Source organism: Podarcis melisellensis (genome assembly GCF_964234715.1).
Source record: "Podarcis melisellensis genome assembly, chromosome: 1".
NCBI lineage: Eukaryota > Metazoa > Chordata > Lepidosauria > Squamata > Lacertidae > Podarcis > Podarcis melisellensis.
Genome location: NC_138528.1, coordinates 31,534,670 through 31,548,505, shown reverse-complemented (window position 1 = coordinate 31,548,505; position 13,836 = coordinate 31,534,670). Strand labels below are relative to the sequence as shown.

Sequence of the window (13,836 nt, the reverse complement as noted above, 5' to 3'; positions counted from 1 at the left end):
CAAAAGGGAATAGTTCTGCAGGCAGGTTCCAATCTGCTTCAAAGGCTATCTGTTCTTGCCTAACTGGTGCTCTGCCTTCTGCTTCAGTAGGGCTCCCAGTTAGATTAGGTTTGGGGTTGTTGCTTTTTTTAAAATGACATACTTTTCAATGTTTCTTAAGGTCTTGTGATAATATCTGGTGTGCAAAATTATCCTTGTATAATTCCATTACAGACAACGAGCAGAAGAACTAGAAGAAGAACTGAAAAAAACAGTTCACTCTTATGAGAATCTGGTATTTATATATATATTGTTTTCTAAATTAGTACATGTGCTATGTTTACTATGACTGATTTCAGTTGGGTTTACTTCAAAGAATGCTTGCTTAGGATTTCAGCATTATAGCATGGTCCTAAGCATGTTTACTCAGAAGCAGTCCTTTTTTTCTTATAAAATGTTTTTAGGGGTACTCTCATTTTGACTCAAGAAAAACACCGTTTTGTAATTCAAATTGGGCGAAATAAATACAGTAAATGGACAGAAGTACAAAATGTTTAGGGGTATGCATACCCCTGCATCCCCCCAGAAAAAAACCACTGCTCAGAAGTAAAATTCAGTTCAATTACTGTAAATTTGCTCCCAGACAAGTGTATAGCAGACTGAGGCCTTTGTTGTTATTATATTTTTATTATTAATAACATATATCTTAAATGCAGCATCTCTCACCTTTAAAGATTTATTGACTTTGACCACAGGTGAGGAATGTATCCAGTGGGCTAGATCCAAAACTTCCCCACCTCTGTGGGCCATTTTGATAGGTGGATGGGGTTGCCCATATGTCAGTCCATGATGGCCCATGACATCAGGTGATGCAACACAAAAGCACATCAAGTGAACTCCCATTTCTTCCTTCTTCCTTCCTTTTCAGCTGAAGCAGTGGCTGCGAAGGAACATTCTACCTTTGCAGACATGGCTCATCTTTGAGTCACGGCAGCAAAGGAAAATTTCTGTTTGTGATTTGCTCCTTTTTGCATTTGGCACCATTTTCTTTCTACAGGCGTCGTACCTCTGCTGAGTTTAGTCATATCTTTGTGTTACATATGAACCACATATTCTGGTTTAAAACAAGCTGTTTTAGCTTCTAAATAAGCCAACTTCAAGCCATGTGTGAACCCAGCCAGTGCTATGTATTTAAGTACTCAAGATGTTACTTTATATTTGATCAAAAGCGTGCCAAATCATTTGTCAGCCCTGTCTCAACTCCTTGTGGAGATATCTAAGGCCCACCTAAGCTCAGCATGAATAGGAGTGGGATGGGGGAATTCTTGTGTCAATTCATGCACTTTCCTCTTCCTCCTCTTTGGTTTCTGAGGCACGCGGCTGAGAAACAGAGGCATGCTAGTATCTGTCCAGATGGCATTCCTTTCTTTTGCCTGAGACACTTTCATTGGGGTAAAATGCTGGGAACGTAAAAAACAACAACCTTGTTTGCTGTTGTGGATGAACTTGGCAAGAAAGAAGTGGAGATAAGAGAAGAAACAGCAGGAAAAAATGTGGTGGGAAATGAGAGGAGGAGTGAGCAAGCAAGCTAGAGTACTGCAGGGCAATGTGAAAGAAAAAGAGTATTGAGGAAGGGACCTGTGGAATGGAGCCACAACAGAGATAAACATTATGGAGTGGGGAAAGGAGAGAGATTAATAGAAGGTGAGTGTGGAGAGAAAGTGAATTGCCATATACAGTGGTACCTCTGGATGCGAACAGGATCCGTTCTGGAGCCCCGTTCGCATCCTGAAGCGAACGCAACCTGCGTCTGTGCGGGTCGCGATTCGCCGCTTCCGCACATGCGGAAGTGGCGAAACCCGAAAGTAACATGCGCCGTTACTTCTGGGTCGCCGCGGAGCAGAACCCGAAAATATTCATCCCGAAGTTACTTCAACCCGAGGTATGACTGTACTTTCCCACAAGTCATGTGCTAGCGTGGCTCTTTGGAATTAAAAAAATGCATCTTGCCTTTCAGCCTGTGGTTTGAGCTCTGCACTTCTGAACTAATGTGGAATTCTCTTTTAACAGGTTAAGTCCCATGAGCAGAAAGCTCATGATAACTGGGTAAGTTGCAAATACTAAAAACTTGCCAGCCTTTCTGAAAAGTGTGATGCTTTCAAAAGGGGCAAAGGCATTTTTATTATTTTATTTTAAAATATTTGTATGCTGCTTTTGAGAGATTCACCTGGATCCTTCTAATACACTCATTTGCCCCTTGCTCTGCAGCTGTCCCAAAACAACTGTTAGACTGCTCCTTTGAACTCCCCAAGTTTAGCCATTATGCTGGCTATATTGACAAAAGTTGTTTTGAAGGTTTTCTGTGAGCTGCTATAAATCCAGATGCGCACCTGGATGCCGCTACCCCACCCCGTTTGTTTTCTTACTCATTTATTGACCACCAGCTCCCCAATAGGATTTTAAAATTATATTTTATAGGGCCTTTTAAACTTGCTCTCTTTAAATAAGTATATTCTGTCTCCTCTGATAAAGTCTGTGTTGGTTTCTGCTTTCTTCTCTGTGCAGCGAAGTGCTTGTCACGAGACAGGTTGTTTACATTCCACAGTCAATGCACTGTTGGGTTTTCTCACGGGAAAGGAGACTGGATGTGACGTACACTGGTTTCCTGTTTTTCACTGTTCTTTGCAGTTTCAGTTTGTGATTCTCTCCGTGCTTTAGAGGAGAGAGGATGCATTTTCTGCTCCGGCAGAGGCAAGATGTTTTTCTGTAACATACCAGCTTTGAACTGTAAATAAAGCAACATAGAGTGTGTAGTACGTACTCCTCATCCTTCCGCTGTGCACGGGACGCTTCTGCTTTTCTCCAACAGTCTGGTGCTATTGCGCAGTTGTAGGATCAGCTGCAGGGCTTTGCGTGCTGTTCAGTGGCAGAATTTGTGGCAGTTCAAGTTGTGTTTGGAGAAAAGCCACTTTGCAATGCACTTCAGAAAGAACTCTTTCAGGGCAGAGGAAGAATGGAGAAAGGGGGGGGAAGCTTCCCATGCCCCTTGGTTCAGAATTGTAGGACCATAAAAATACTCCTTTTCATTAGTACCAGTAAAAAATAGGTGGGGTAAATCCAGTGCTTTTTTTCCTTAAAAAAATGTTTAGGGTTACTCTCACTTTGACTCAAGAAAATCTCCATTTTATAGTTCAAATCGGGATAAAATAAATATAGTAAATGGACAAAATTACAAATATTTTACCCCTGCGTCCTCCCAGAAAAAAATCACTGGATGAATCTAATTTACCTCAAAAAGTACAAGCTTAGGACAGGAAAAGACTATATCAATATGAGCCCATGGATGCTGTGCCCAGTTTCCTCAATGTCTTATGGAATCTTTTTTTATAGTAACAGTAAATCCCTTCTTGTAAAAATAAATCCTTCCAAACCCAATGCCAATTTTAAAATGTTTGATTTGCAACACTCTCCTGGCCTTGTTTCAATGCCATTTTAATAAATACTTTGGCTGTTTTTGCGGCTCTTATCTAAGAATAAAACAGTCTGTCCTCTGATAACATTGCAGTAATGGAGAACAAAATGTGATTGCAAAACCCATCTTTCACACAAGACAAAAAATAAACCCAACCCCTCTCTTTCCCGTTATAAGGCACTCCAGTTTTATTAAGAGAATAAGAGAATAAACGGAATCCAAGGCTTATCCACATGAAAGCTTCCTCCAGAGCTTGAATTAGCATGGACCACTAAAACAGATGGGAAGGGAAAATGTCCCAGCTAGTATTGAGGGCTTGCTCAATAACCGTTGGGTGGGATTCAGTTAGTGAGGCCCCTGCACAGAGACTCCGCACCCCTTCAAACTGGCTTGGGTGGCAGGTGGGAGAACTGGAATGATTCCTGGGGATCTTTCCATCTGGCAAGCCAAACTGCTTGCCCTGATGGAACGATCAGAAGAGCGCAACATTGAATTCCTCCCATTAGTTTGATCTGTACTAATCCTGCTAGACTTGGAGTAGCCAACATCACACTTCTAGATGTTCTAGTTACAGGTAGGTAGCCGTGTTGGTCTGCCGTAGTCGAAACAAAATAAAAAAATTCCTTCCAGTAGCACCTTAGAGACCAACAAAGTTTGTTATTGGTATGAGCTTTCGTGTGCGTACACAGCTGTTGGTATCTGAATAAGTGTTCATGCACACGAAAGCTCATACCAATAACAAACTTTGTTGGTCTCTAAGGTGCTACTGGAAGGAATTTTCTTATTTTACTTCTAGATGTTGTTAGACTACATAGAGAGCCAGTGTGGTGTAGTGGTTAAGAGCGGTAGACTCGTAATCTGGTGAACCGGGTTTGCGTCTCTGCTCCTCCACATGCAGCTGCTGGGTGACCTTGGGCCAGTCACACTTCTCTGAAGTCTCTCAGCCTCACTCACCTCACAAAGTGTTTGTTGTGGGGGAGGAAGGGAAAGGAGAATGTTAGCCGTTTTGAGACTCCTTCGGGTAGTGATAAAGCGGGATATCAAATCCAAACTCTTCTTCTACACTGCCCATCATCCCAGCACTGTTGGCCATACTGATGGGCTGCTGGATATTGTAGACTTCCACATGGAGGGCAACATGTTGCCTACTCATAGTTTGTTTTCACCAGCTCAACAGCACCGTCTCTGTGTAAGTTGTGGGTGTCAGAGAGGGTGACGTTTTAGTAGCTACTCCATCTAAGGAGCATGCTAATTAATCTCCAACTTTTATGGGCAAGAGAACACCATCAGTATTCCAAAGCTTCTTTGTCTGTTAGTACTCATTGGGTCAAATTGCTAGTGAATAAGAAAGATCAGGATATTTAAAAGCAGGCTTACACCCAGACCCTTGATTGGAGTCACAGTGGTCCAGCAACTGCAAACTGCATTGAAATCAGCAGTCTTGCATTATGGTCTTTGCTCACAAGAGGGGAGGGGTACTTCACTTTTAGTGTCATTTAAGCTGTTTCATAGGCTTTCTAATAGACTGCTGTTCTACGAGAGGAGATAACAATGTGTGAACTTTCAACTGGAAAGATTTCTTGTGCTTTAAGGAATAGCAGTATTTAACAAGAACTTTTATTTTTAAAGCTGGCAGCACGGGCAGCTGAAAGGCACCTCAGTGATATAAGAGAAGAAAATGCATACAGTAGACAAAAGTAAGCATAAAAATGTACATACTGAAGAACTTGATTTTGTTGGCGTACTGTTGTCACTGAATAATGTGCCATTGTTCAGTTACTATGTGGCACCAGTGATCAGTTATGTGGGTTTTCTGGAAAAATAAAAATTGATACATATGCATAGGCTGATGTGTGTCATCAGCATATTACTGTGGACGCTCAGGTTGCGAACGTGATTCGTGTGGGAGGCACTTTCGCAACCCGCAGCGCCGCGTCTGCGCATGCGTGGGTTGCGATTTGGCGCTTATGCGCAATGCGTGATTTAGCGTATCTGTGCATGTGTGAGCGCTGCAACCCAGAAGTAACCCATTCCGGTACTTCCAGGTTCGGTGCGGTGCGCAACCTGCAAATGCGCAACCTGAAGCATCTGTAACCCGAGGTATGACTGTACTGACAATGTACTCCAAAACTCCGGATTTAACCTTCTGATTTAACAATTAATGCCTGTAATCTATTTCATTAACTGATTTTTACCTTTTTCATCAGTTGAAAAGTTGAGTTCTGGAAAAAAATAGGGAGGAAGTTAGTTGATTAACATGTTCTTCTTTCCTTTAGATTAACAGAAGCAGAATTTAAATTTGATCGTTTGGAAAAGGATCCTTATGCTCTTGATATGCCAGTTAGGGCATTTGGCAGAGGTACAGTACTTTTTAAAATGTGCATCTTGTTGAAGTGTAAAGAGATCATGACTCCATTTATGTATAAAAGCATAGCTGGTCTTTATTCATGCAGGGATCATTTTTATTTCATCGACCTGTAGCAGCAACAGCATATAGTATTTTCATTCCCATTGTAATTTTTGTTCCTATTAACAATCTGTAGAGCATTTGAAAATTATTTAAAATGACTTTTTTTTTTTAAATTCCATGACTGATAATGAAGTCAAGAGGTTGACTTTTCTTTTGTCCCAAACTAGTTTTAAACCTAGGTGAGAAATGAACTATATGTCAGCCCATTAACTCTAACCTGTGAATTTTAGTCTTTTGTTTTAACTGTTCCAGAGCACTCCCCATATGGACCCTCACCAATGGGCAGACCTTCATCTGAAACAAGAGCTTTTCTTTCCCCTCCAACCTTATTGGAGGGCCCCTTAAGATTTTCACCTGTGCTTCCAGGTGGTGGAGGAGGAAGAGGTACAATTCTTAAATTTGAAAACTTACCTTTCATGGATTCTCTCTCCTCTTAGTCTATCCCTCCTTTCTTGGTAATGGATCTATCTGTAAAAGTATACTAATAAGAACCCGGTTAAGAGTAAGCTTAAATTATCCATATAAATTCACTCTAGCATACAGGTCAGGAAGCAGAAGTATACAGTACCATTATGACTTTATGTTCCAGTGTGTTGAATCTAAAAATGCTCTTTTACATGTGAAAGATGTATTCTGCTCATGGAAGGATTCTTAACAGCACCTACTAGTGCTTTTTGTGAAAATCATGAAACTATGCTTCCACTAGTGCTGTCCATCCATTTGTGGAACAGTCTATTTCCCCTAGTTTCTGCAGCTCATTACAGTACATGGGTGTCCAACGCAAAACAAAAACAGAATAAAAGCTTTTTTAAAAAACCTACTTTACTCTTAATTTTTTAAGCCGACACTGATCATCCATCTAGCTACTAAAAGTGAAGCCAGTGCCATCTTTCAGATTCAAGAAAGGGAGTTTGAAAGAGTAAGCCTTTTATATCATTGTAGCAAGAATATTTGAGTCTATTTGTATTTTAGGCTGTTGATCTCAACAGAAAAAAACAAAAGAGTTTTGTTTTTAACTGATATGTATTGACAGCATGTGGTGAATAATCTCAGGAGCTGTTTCTTTTTGTTCTGGCTTTCGTTGGAGAGGATGGAGGAAATATGCCAGTTTGCTGACTTGAAAGTGCAACTATACCCAGATAAATTCAGAGCCAGTACAAGTATAACAAAATAGGTGATAGACCAACATAAATCAGTACATATGAGCCAGAGAGTGAGTCAAACCCTAAAAGCTTCTCAACAGCTTGAATAATTAGAAATGAAAACGCTTTAATGTACAGTAGTTCAAAATATTGCCCTGCTGGTTTAAAGCGTGTTTTCTCATTTATTCTTCTAAATGAGGGGGAAATTCTCTATAATCTTTTTCAGCTGTCTTCTTACTTTAAATATTTGAGATTTAAGGGAGGGGAGAATGTTGCATTTGAGGGATTTGATCAAATTGCTAGGGGAAGGGGAAGCTGAATTGGGCTCTGAGGGAGGAGGAATCTCTGCCAAGACGTTGCCAACACTGATGAGGTTGATGAAAAGACTTTTAACGTTCTTTTTCCTCCCTTTGCCCAGTGAGAGGAATCAGAATATAATGTAGACTTTGTTTCAGGGTTCCTTCCACCCTCTTTCAAAGCAGCTGTCTTAGTATTTGCTGTACTTTTGACTGACTGAACAGTTGCACCCCTCCTGGAAAAAGAGCACAAGACTGACATTCACCAAGGGAGCCATGTGTGTTATTCTACCGCCTTTCAATGTGTTGGGATCTCGTGGTTTGGTACTCGGTGAAAACTGCAATGACGGATGTCTCAAGTGACTGAATCCATTGTAACTTGTTCAACTAGGATCAAGAGGACCGGGGAATGCTGGCATGTATGAAGTTAGTAATGAAAGAGGAGAGTTGCATTCTGACAGGTTATCTGATCCCCACAGACCACCTTCTGACACTGGATCTTTGTCACCTCCATGGGATAGAGATCACAGGATAATGCCCCCGCCTGCAGGTAACTAAACACAGCCCATCATTCTTGGACATTTTCTTTTTTAATGGCAATTACAAAATGAAATACTGCTGAGTTCCCTTTTGTTTTGGACCGTGCTGTGACCTCTGCAGGGATCATTGCCAGGGCTTTTTAGATTCAAGTGTTTGATGGTGTACCTAAGGGATAGCAGCATATGAATGATATACAATGGTACCTCGGGGTAAGTACTTAATTCGTTCCGGAGGTCCGTTCTTAACCTGAAACTGTTCTTAACCTGAAGCATCACTTTAGCTAATGGGGCCTCCTGCTGCCGCCGTGCCGCCAGAGCATGATTTCTGTTCTCATCCTGAAGCAAAGTTCTTAACCCGAGGTACTATTTCTGGGTTAGCGGAGTCTGTAACTTGAAGCGTATGTAACCTGAAGCGTATGTAACCCAAGGTACCACTGTATATGAGTCTGATAACTGCTTAAAGATTCCAAGACCATATTGTATAGTTGATCAACCTTGATAAATGGGATAGATGTGAGATTTCCATTAGCTACTAGGTTTAGCTAGCTATCGCCCCATGTCCTTTAGTTTGTATATTCCATAAAACAAGGAGTACAAGATATAAGCTGTTGATAAGCCATAATTGAGTAATTCTAATAAAACCTACTGAATAAATTGCACTTTTTTATTGAATGGTAGGTCAGCTGTATAATGAGCAATCTCTTCCTCGAAGACCAGAAAGATTTTATCCCAGTCATCCAAACTCAGGAAGACTTTCAGGACCAGCAGAACTAAGAAGTTATAGCATGCCTTCATTTGATAAAGCAGGTAGGAACTGCTTTCTTTTAGCGCCCAAATAAAGGAGTTCATTACCAAATTTGGCTGCAGCAGCAAATAATCCTTTTCTGCTCAGAACTAAAGCCCAAAGAGCTTGAAATCCAAACGCTCAGAGCACTTTCTGTTCTCTTGTTTGTAGCATATCAAAGAATGCCAGTAATGACTTTGGTATTTTGAAATTAATGTTCTTTGCTGTTTGTAATACCAAGCTGTAATCCATGTTTGTGATACAAAAAAAAAAAAAGGCAGCAATAAAGTTTAAGAAACTTCTGCACTTTCTCTATGTTAACTGGACTGCTATGCTTACCATAAGTCACATTATTACTTTATCTCCATTCAGCATCTGTGGTCGCATGTGGGAAGGAATAACCTGAATTCATGCTGAAAGCAAAAAGCCTTTCATCTTAGACATTTGACCCAAGATCAGTAAAACATTGATTTAGACTTTGAAACAGACCTTGTTCTCTACAACCGGCATAGCGTTTAAACAATGCCTTTGGTGTTTACACACTGGTTGTTTTGAAAAGATAAATTTTCTTCCCTGAAATGATCACGTAGTAAATCTATACAGCAGCCTTGCCATTTATTTAACTTCAGTAGGAAAAACAATAGTTCAAACTGGTTGTGAGCGGGAATGGCACTATTTGTTTTGTTTTTTGAAGGGCACAAAAGTATCAGTACAGTCAACACCTCTGTTTAGTAAATGTGCAAAAACATACCCATCTGTTCTTTGGAGGAAAGCTGTTTTGGGACTACTTAATGCTAAAGTGCTTGTTGGGTATTTCCCCCCACTTCCAGATGGACAAACATCTGAGAATAACTCAGGAACAGACTTAAGTGGAAATGGAATAAGAGATCATCCCAATGACAGTGTAAGTAACAGACAAAAGACTGAGAAGATCAATTTCTTACTGAAATCCCATTTGGTGTGAAAAAGGTTTGCCAAGTTTCTGCTGAATTTGACAGTTCTTTAAATTGATTTTACACAGTATGTATTTTGCTGCAGCATTATTTATTACCTTGTGGGCATTTTGAATTACTGAATACATGTTAGGTAAAATAATAGTTTCACAACTGAATCTATTTACAACCTGCAAGAGCAAGAAAGATGAAAGGACCGAAAAGAAAGGTAGTTGGGAATGAGTGGACTAGCTTTTCAGCGCAGGGGTGATGTTGTGTCTTGCTTTAATGAACTTCCTACTTGTAGCCTTTGAGTTTGGCTCCATCTCAGTCCTGTTAGCCCACATTCCTGATTTGGATTGGGCTTCTGCTTTGATCTGCCCTCTTTGTAGCTTGTAAATCATAGCTTCTTTTCGGGCTTACGTGCTTTGACAAGTTTCTCAGTAGCTTGAAAGAGTGGCATGAGCTTCTTTCTAAATCTTAACTTGCCCACTTCCCTTTCTTCACAGAATACGCTCAATGCCTCGGATCAGTCTCATGCACCTGACAATGGAGGCTTTGGCCCTGGAATTGTGCCGCCACCACTGCCCTTACTGCGAGCTCCTCTAATGCCAATGGACCCAAGGGGGCCTTTCATGAGAAGAGGCCCTCCCTTTCCACCAGTGCCTCCTAGCGGATATGGACCTCGAGAATATTTCCCAAGGGATTTTGCTGGTCTGCCACGTCCTCTTCTGCCAAGTATGTTCTTGCTGCTCTTACATTATTTTTTCTCTAAAATAAATAATGAAATGCATTCCATGGGGAAACGTTTGGAAACCGCAATAACTTGAGGCACAACCCAGGAAAAATGAATTGCCCCCAAGTTCCACTGAAATGAATGGGCTTAAGTTAGTCGAGAGAGCAAACCTGCTCCCAGTGTCTCTGTTTCCATCAGCTTCACGGAGTGGGAAGGTAGGAAGTAGGACTCTTCACATAGACTCCTCCATGTGGACGGGAATCTCTTGCAATCAGCTAAGTACATGAAGATTCCCCCTCCAGACCTTCCCACTCAGTCTGTAAAGTTCTGCAGCTAGTAGGGGGAAAAGAGGCTAGCATGTGCAACTCTGGTCCTCTCTAAATACCTGGAAGGCATCAGGTCCGGGAAAGCTCTTCTTTATGTTGGAAGTGAATGCCTGAACGGGTCTTGCTCACTTGCTGATGGTGCTCAGTAACTTTTAAAGGACATTTTCCCAAGTTCAAAGCTGTGTTAAGGGAATTAATAACTACTTTCAGTGGAAGATACGATTAAACTTTACCTCGTAAGCTATTGTTAGAAAACCTAACAAGCCTTTCTCAGCAGCTGCACCCAGGTTTTAAAATACCCTACCTGGTGAGGCCCATTTGGGCCCTCTAACTGCTTTGTGATGATTGATTAAAACATTGCGGTGAAACAACAACCAGTTTTATTATACGGTTGCTGCTGGACAAATTATTTCTATAAGGTAGACTTTCATTTTAGAATGCTCCTAGCATCCGAGCCGGTTTTCATTCCCGGTTAATTGTAAACCACTCTGAATGATGCGGATGTGTTAGAAGGGAAGGATATACATTTTGTAGAATAAATAAATTTGGAAATTCTCTGCTCCAAGTGCTACTCTACTTCTCTTGTCAGATGAAGAGACCAGTGCTAGCAGAATCTTCCACAGCAAAGGGGCCCGTGAGTTAGGCAGTCTAGATGCCATAGCTTCCCTTATGAAGTTGGCCATGGCAACAGATAGTTAGTCGTTGAACCCCACATCACACGAGCAGCATTTCCCTTACACAACAGGACTTCCACCTCTTTTTCTCCTCCTGCAGCTCCCTTCACTGAGTTCCCTCAGTGCTCCAAAGCAAGTGTTGGGCACATATGGGGCCTGCAGAGGTGAGGAGAATCCTGTTGTACAAGGAAAATTTCTGTCCCACTTGCACAACGAGGCTCCTGGATACCTCAATGGGCATTATTGAAGTTACAGCTAGTGTTGGTTTTAATGTGTGTGTGTTTGTGAGTATTCAGTGTCAAATCTGTAAGAAAGTAGCTCCATTCTGAATACTAACCCAAACGGGCTTTGATCATTCTCTTTGAACAGTGAGAGGTCCATTTCCTGTGAGGCCTTATTCTCAATACCCGCCTCCAAGGGCTGGGTTTTTTCCACCACTGCCACCTGAGAGCAGAAATGAAATGCCTGCTGAGTTAACACATCCATCAACTGCATCTTCTGCAACTCCTCAAGAATCACAACAAGAAACTTGACTCTATTTTGAACTAGCTCTATCCTTTTCCTCTCAACTCAGTAATTTGCTGTTAAGTAGCTATTGTTACTTAACTGACTGTATTATTGCTCAAATTGAAGCTTAATAGGATCATTCTCAGGAGAGTGCCCTGTAAATAATGGTCTAACTGTGAATAAATGGATTTTCATTGTACAGCAGTAACTAAATTATTTTTAATTTGCATATCTAGGTGATGTAAAAATTTGTACCATGTAAGAACTCTCCCGTTGTTTTGGTCTCATAGAAAATAATTGCATGTGAAGAGAATACTTGTAACAAAAGGCAATGTGAAAAAAATTAAATGGATTTAATAATTTTTGGTATTTTGACTCTTCAATGAAACAAGTATCTCTGCTTTTTTTGTTTTCTAAGGGTAGAGCATATGGGTTTAGAATAGGGTTTCCCAAACTTGGGCCTCCAGCTGTTTTTGGACTAGAGTTCCCATCATCCCGGATTACTAGTCCTGCTAGCTAGGGATGATGGGAGTTGTAGTCCAAAAACAGTTGGAAACCAAAGTTTGGGAGACCCTGCTTTAGAAGTTACACTTCCTACATAGCTATTGCTATTGGTCTGAATTCACAGGTATTAGGTAGGGAGGTGGCCTGTTATAGATGGGGTTGCACTCACCTGGGAAAAGCAGGTCTGTCCTTTGAGCAGGGGTGGCAGTGCTCCTGGATCCAGCACTGTCACTGAAGACTCAGATGGCTTTGGTGGTTAGGAGGAGTGCCTTTTTCCAGCTTCAGCTGGTTTGCCAGTTAAGACCCTTTGACAGAGATTACTTGGCCAGCCACTACTCCATTCTCTGGTCTCTTCCAGATCAGATTATTGCAACGTGATGCTATGTTCTACAAAAGCTGCCCTGGTTGCTAGCTTCTAGGCCCGATTCAAGGTACCCACATTAGTGTAGAGGGAAGTGAGGGGCAGATAGGGCTTATCAACCTGCGAGGGTAAACCCATGGAGAAAACACTGACCCTAAACTTCTGCTGCCTTGTGTGAAGAAAAGGCTTAAGGAGTAAACCCTACACAAATCCAGATGGTTGGATGGCGTCTTGTATGCCTCCTCCCATCAACTTGTGCAGCCACGTTAGGGCCAGACCTATTTCTGGTTTTTTGGACCACATCAGCAAAGCCAAAGGGAGGGTCTTGTCGCTTGGATAGCCCAGGACCTTCATACGCACTGCCCAGGCTTGCGCCCTAGGAAGGTCACTTCAGTGCTGCTAATGCTGCGGTTTGCCTTCACCCCTTGGAACTGCACTCATTGTTGAGAGACAGATGGATGCTAATATCATTAGTGTTTAAAGTCTTAAACTGTTTGGGTCCCAAATACCTGAAGGCTGCCTTCTTCGCTACAGATCCTCTTGCATGAGGGGGTCCTCCTGATAGCATTGTTTAGCAGGTGGAAGCCAGTTTCCTGTGGAATTCCCTCCCCAGAGAGGTGCATGTAGTACCTTCATTTCCTATATGCTGACAATGCACCTGGGTATGCTGGTCTTTTGACACCAAAGATATGTATGTTATGATCCATCCTATTATTCCGATTATAAATTCTTTAACCAATTTCAATACTGAATCTATCCTGGAACCTTTGGGTCGTTTCACACTAAAAGTTCTCTTCATTATGAGGTGCAAATGGCTCTGTCTGTCTTGCCTTTTAAATGGACACTGAAGACACTGTGTTTTGTTGAAAGGCTGGTGTACACTGAAGTCTTAATTGCTGTTTTTCATTTTTCGTCCACTATTTGAAACATTAGATAGTACTCAACACTAGTTCTACTCTCACTGAAGTTAATGGACATGCTTAACTTAATTAATGAACTCAAGTAGGATTTGATTGAATACAACTCTTTGCAAGGTGCCTTGCATTCAATATGATCTCACAATTTGACTTTCCCCTCCCCTCATCCACGTGTTACAAATGCACCTGCCTCACAC

At 41.4% G+C, this 13,836-nt stretch overlaps 1 protein-coding gene across 10 annotated transcripts in view; it reads left to right on the top strand.

Annotated features, from left to right (window-relative positions):
• The window catches only part of MIA2 (MIA SH3 domain ER export factor 2), a 49,119-nt gene extending 36,902 nt beyond the window's left edge, over positions 1-12,217 (top strand). For 8 of the 10 annotated variants that reach the window (XM_081908280.1, XM_081908278.1, XM_081908285.1 and 5 more), the window contains 10 exons: positions 214-274; positions 2,050-2,085; positions 5,081-5,148; positions 5,728-5,810; positions 6,174-6,305; positions 7,751-7,909; positions 8,577-8,705; positions 9,513-9,586; positions 10,124-10,352; positions 11,720-12,217. In XM_081908280.1, coding sequence (XP_081764406.1) covers positions 214-274; positions 2,050-2,085; positions 5,081-5,148; positions 5,728-5,810; positions 6,174-6,305; positions 7,751-7,909; positions 8,577-8,705; positions 9,513-9,586; positions 10,124-10,352; positions 11,720-11,883 — 1,135 coding nt within the window. In that variant the 3' untranslated portion in view covers positions 11,884-12,217. Of the gene's footprint in view, positions 1-213; positions 275-2,049; positions 2,086-5,080; positions 5,149-5,727; positions 5,811-6,173; positions 6,306-7,750; positions 7,910-8,576; positions 8,706-9,512; positions 9,587-10,123; positions 10,353-11,719 lie in introns of those variants that run through there. The other 2 variants (XM_081908282.1, XM_081908283.1) reach the window with 2 other exon arrangements.
• Positions 12,218-13,836: the final 1,619 nt, after the last annotated feature.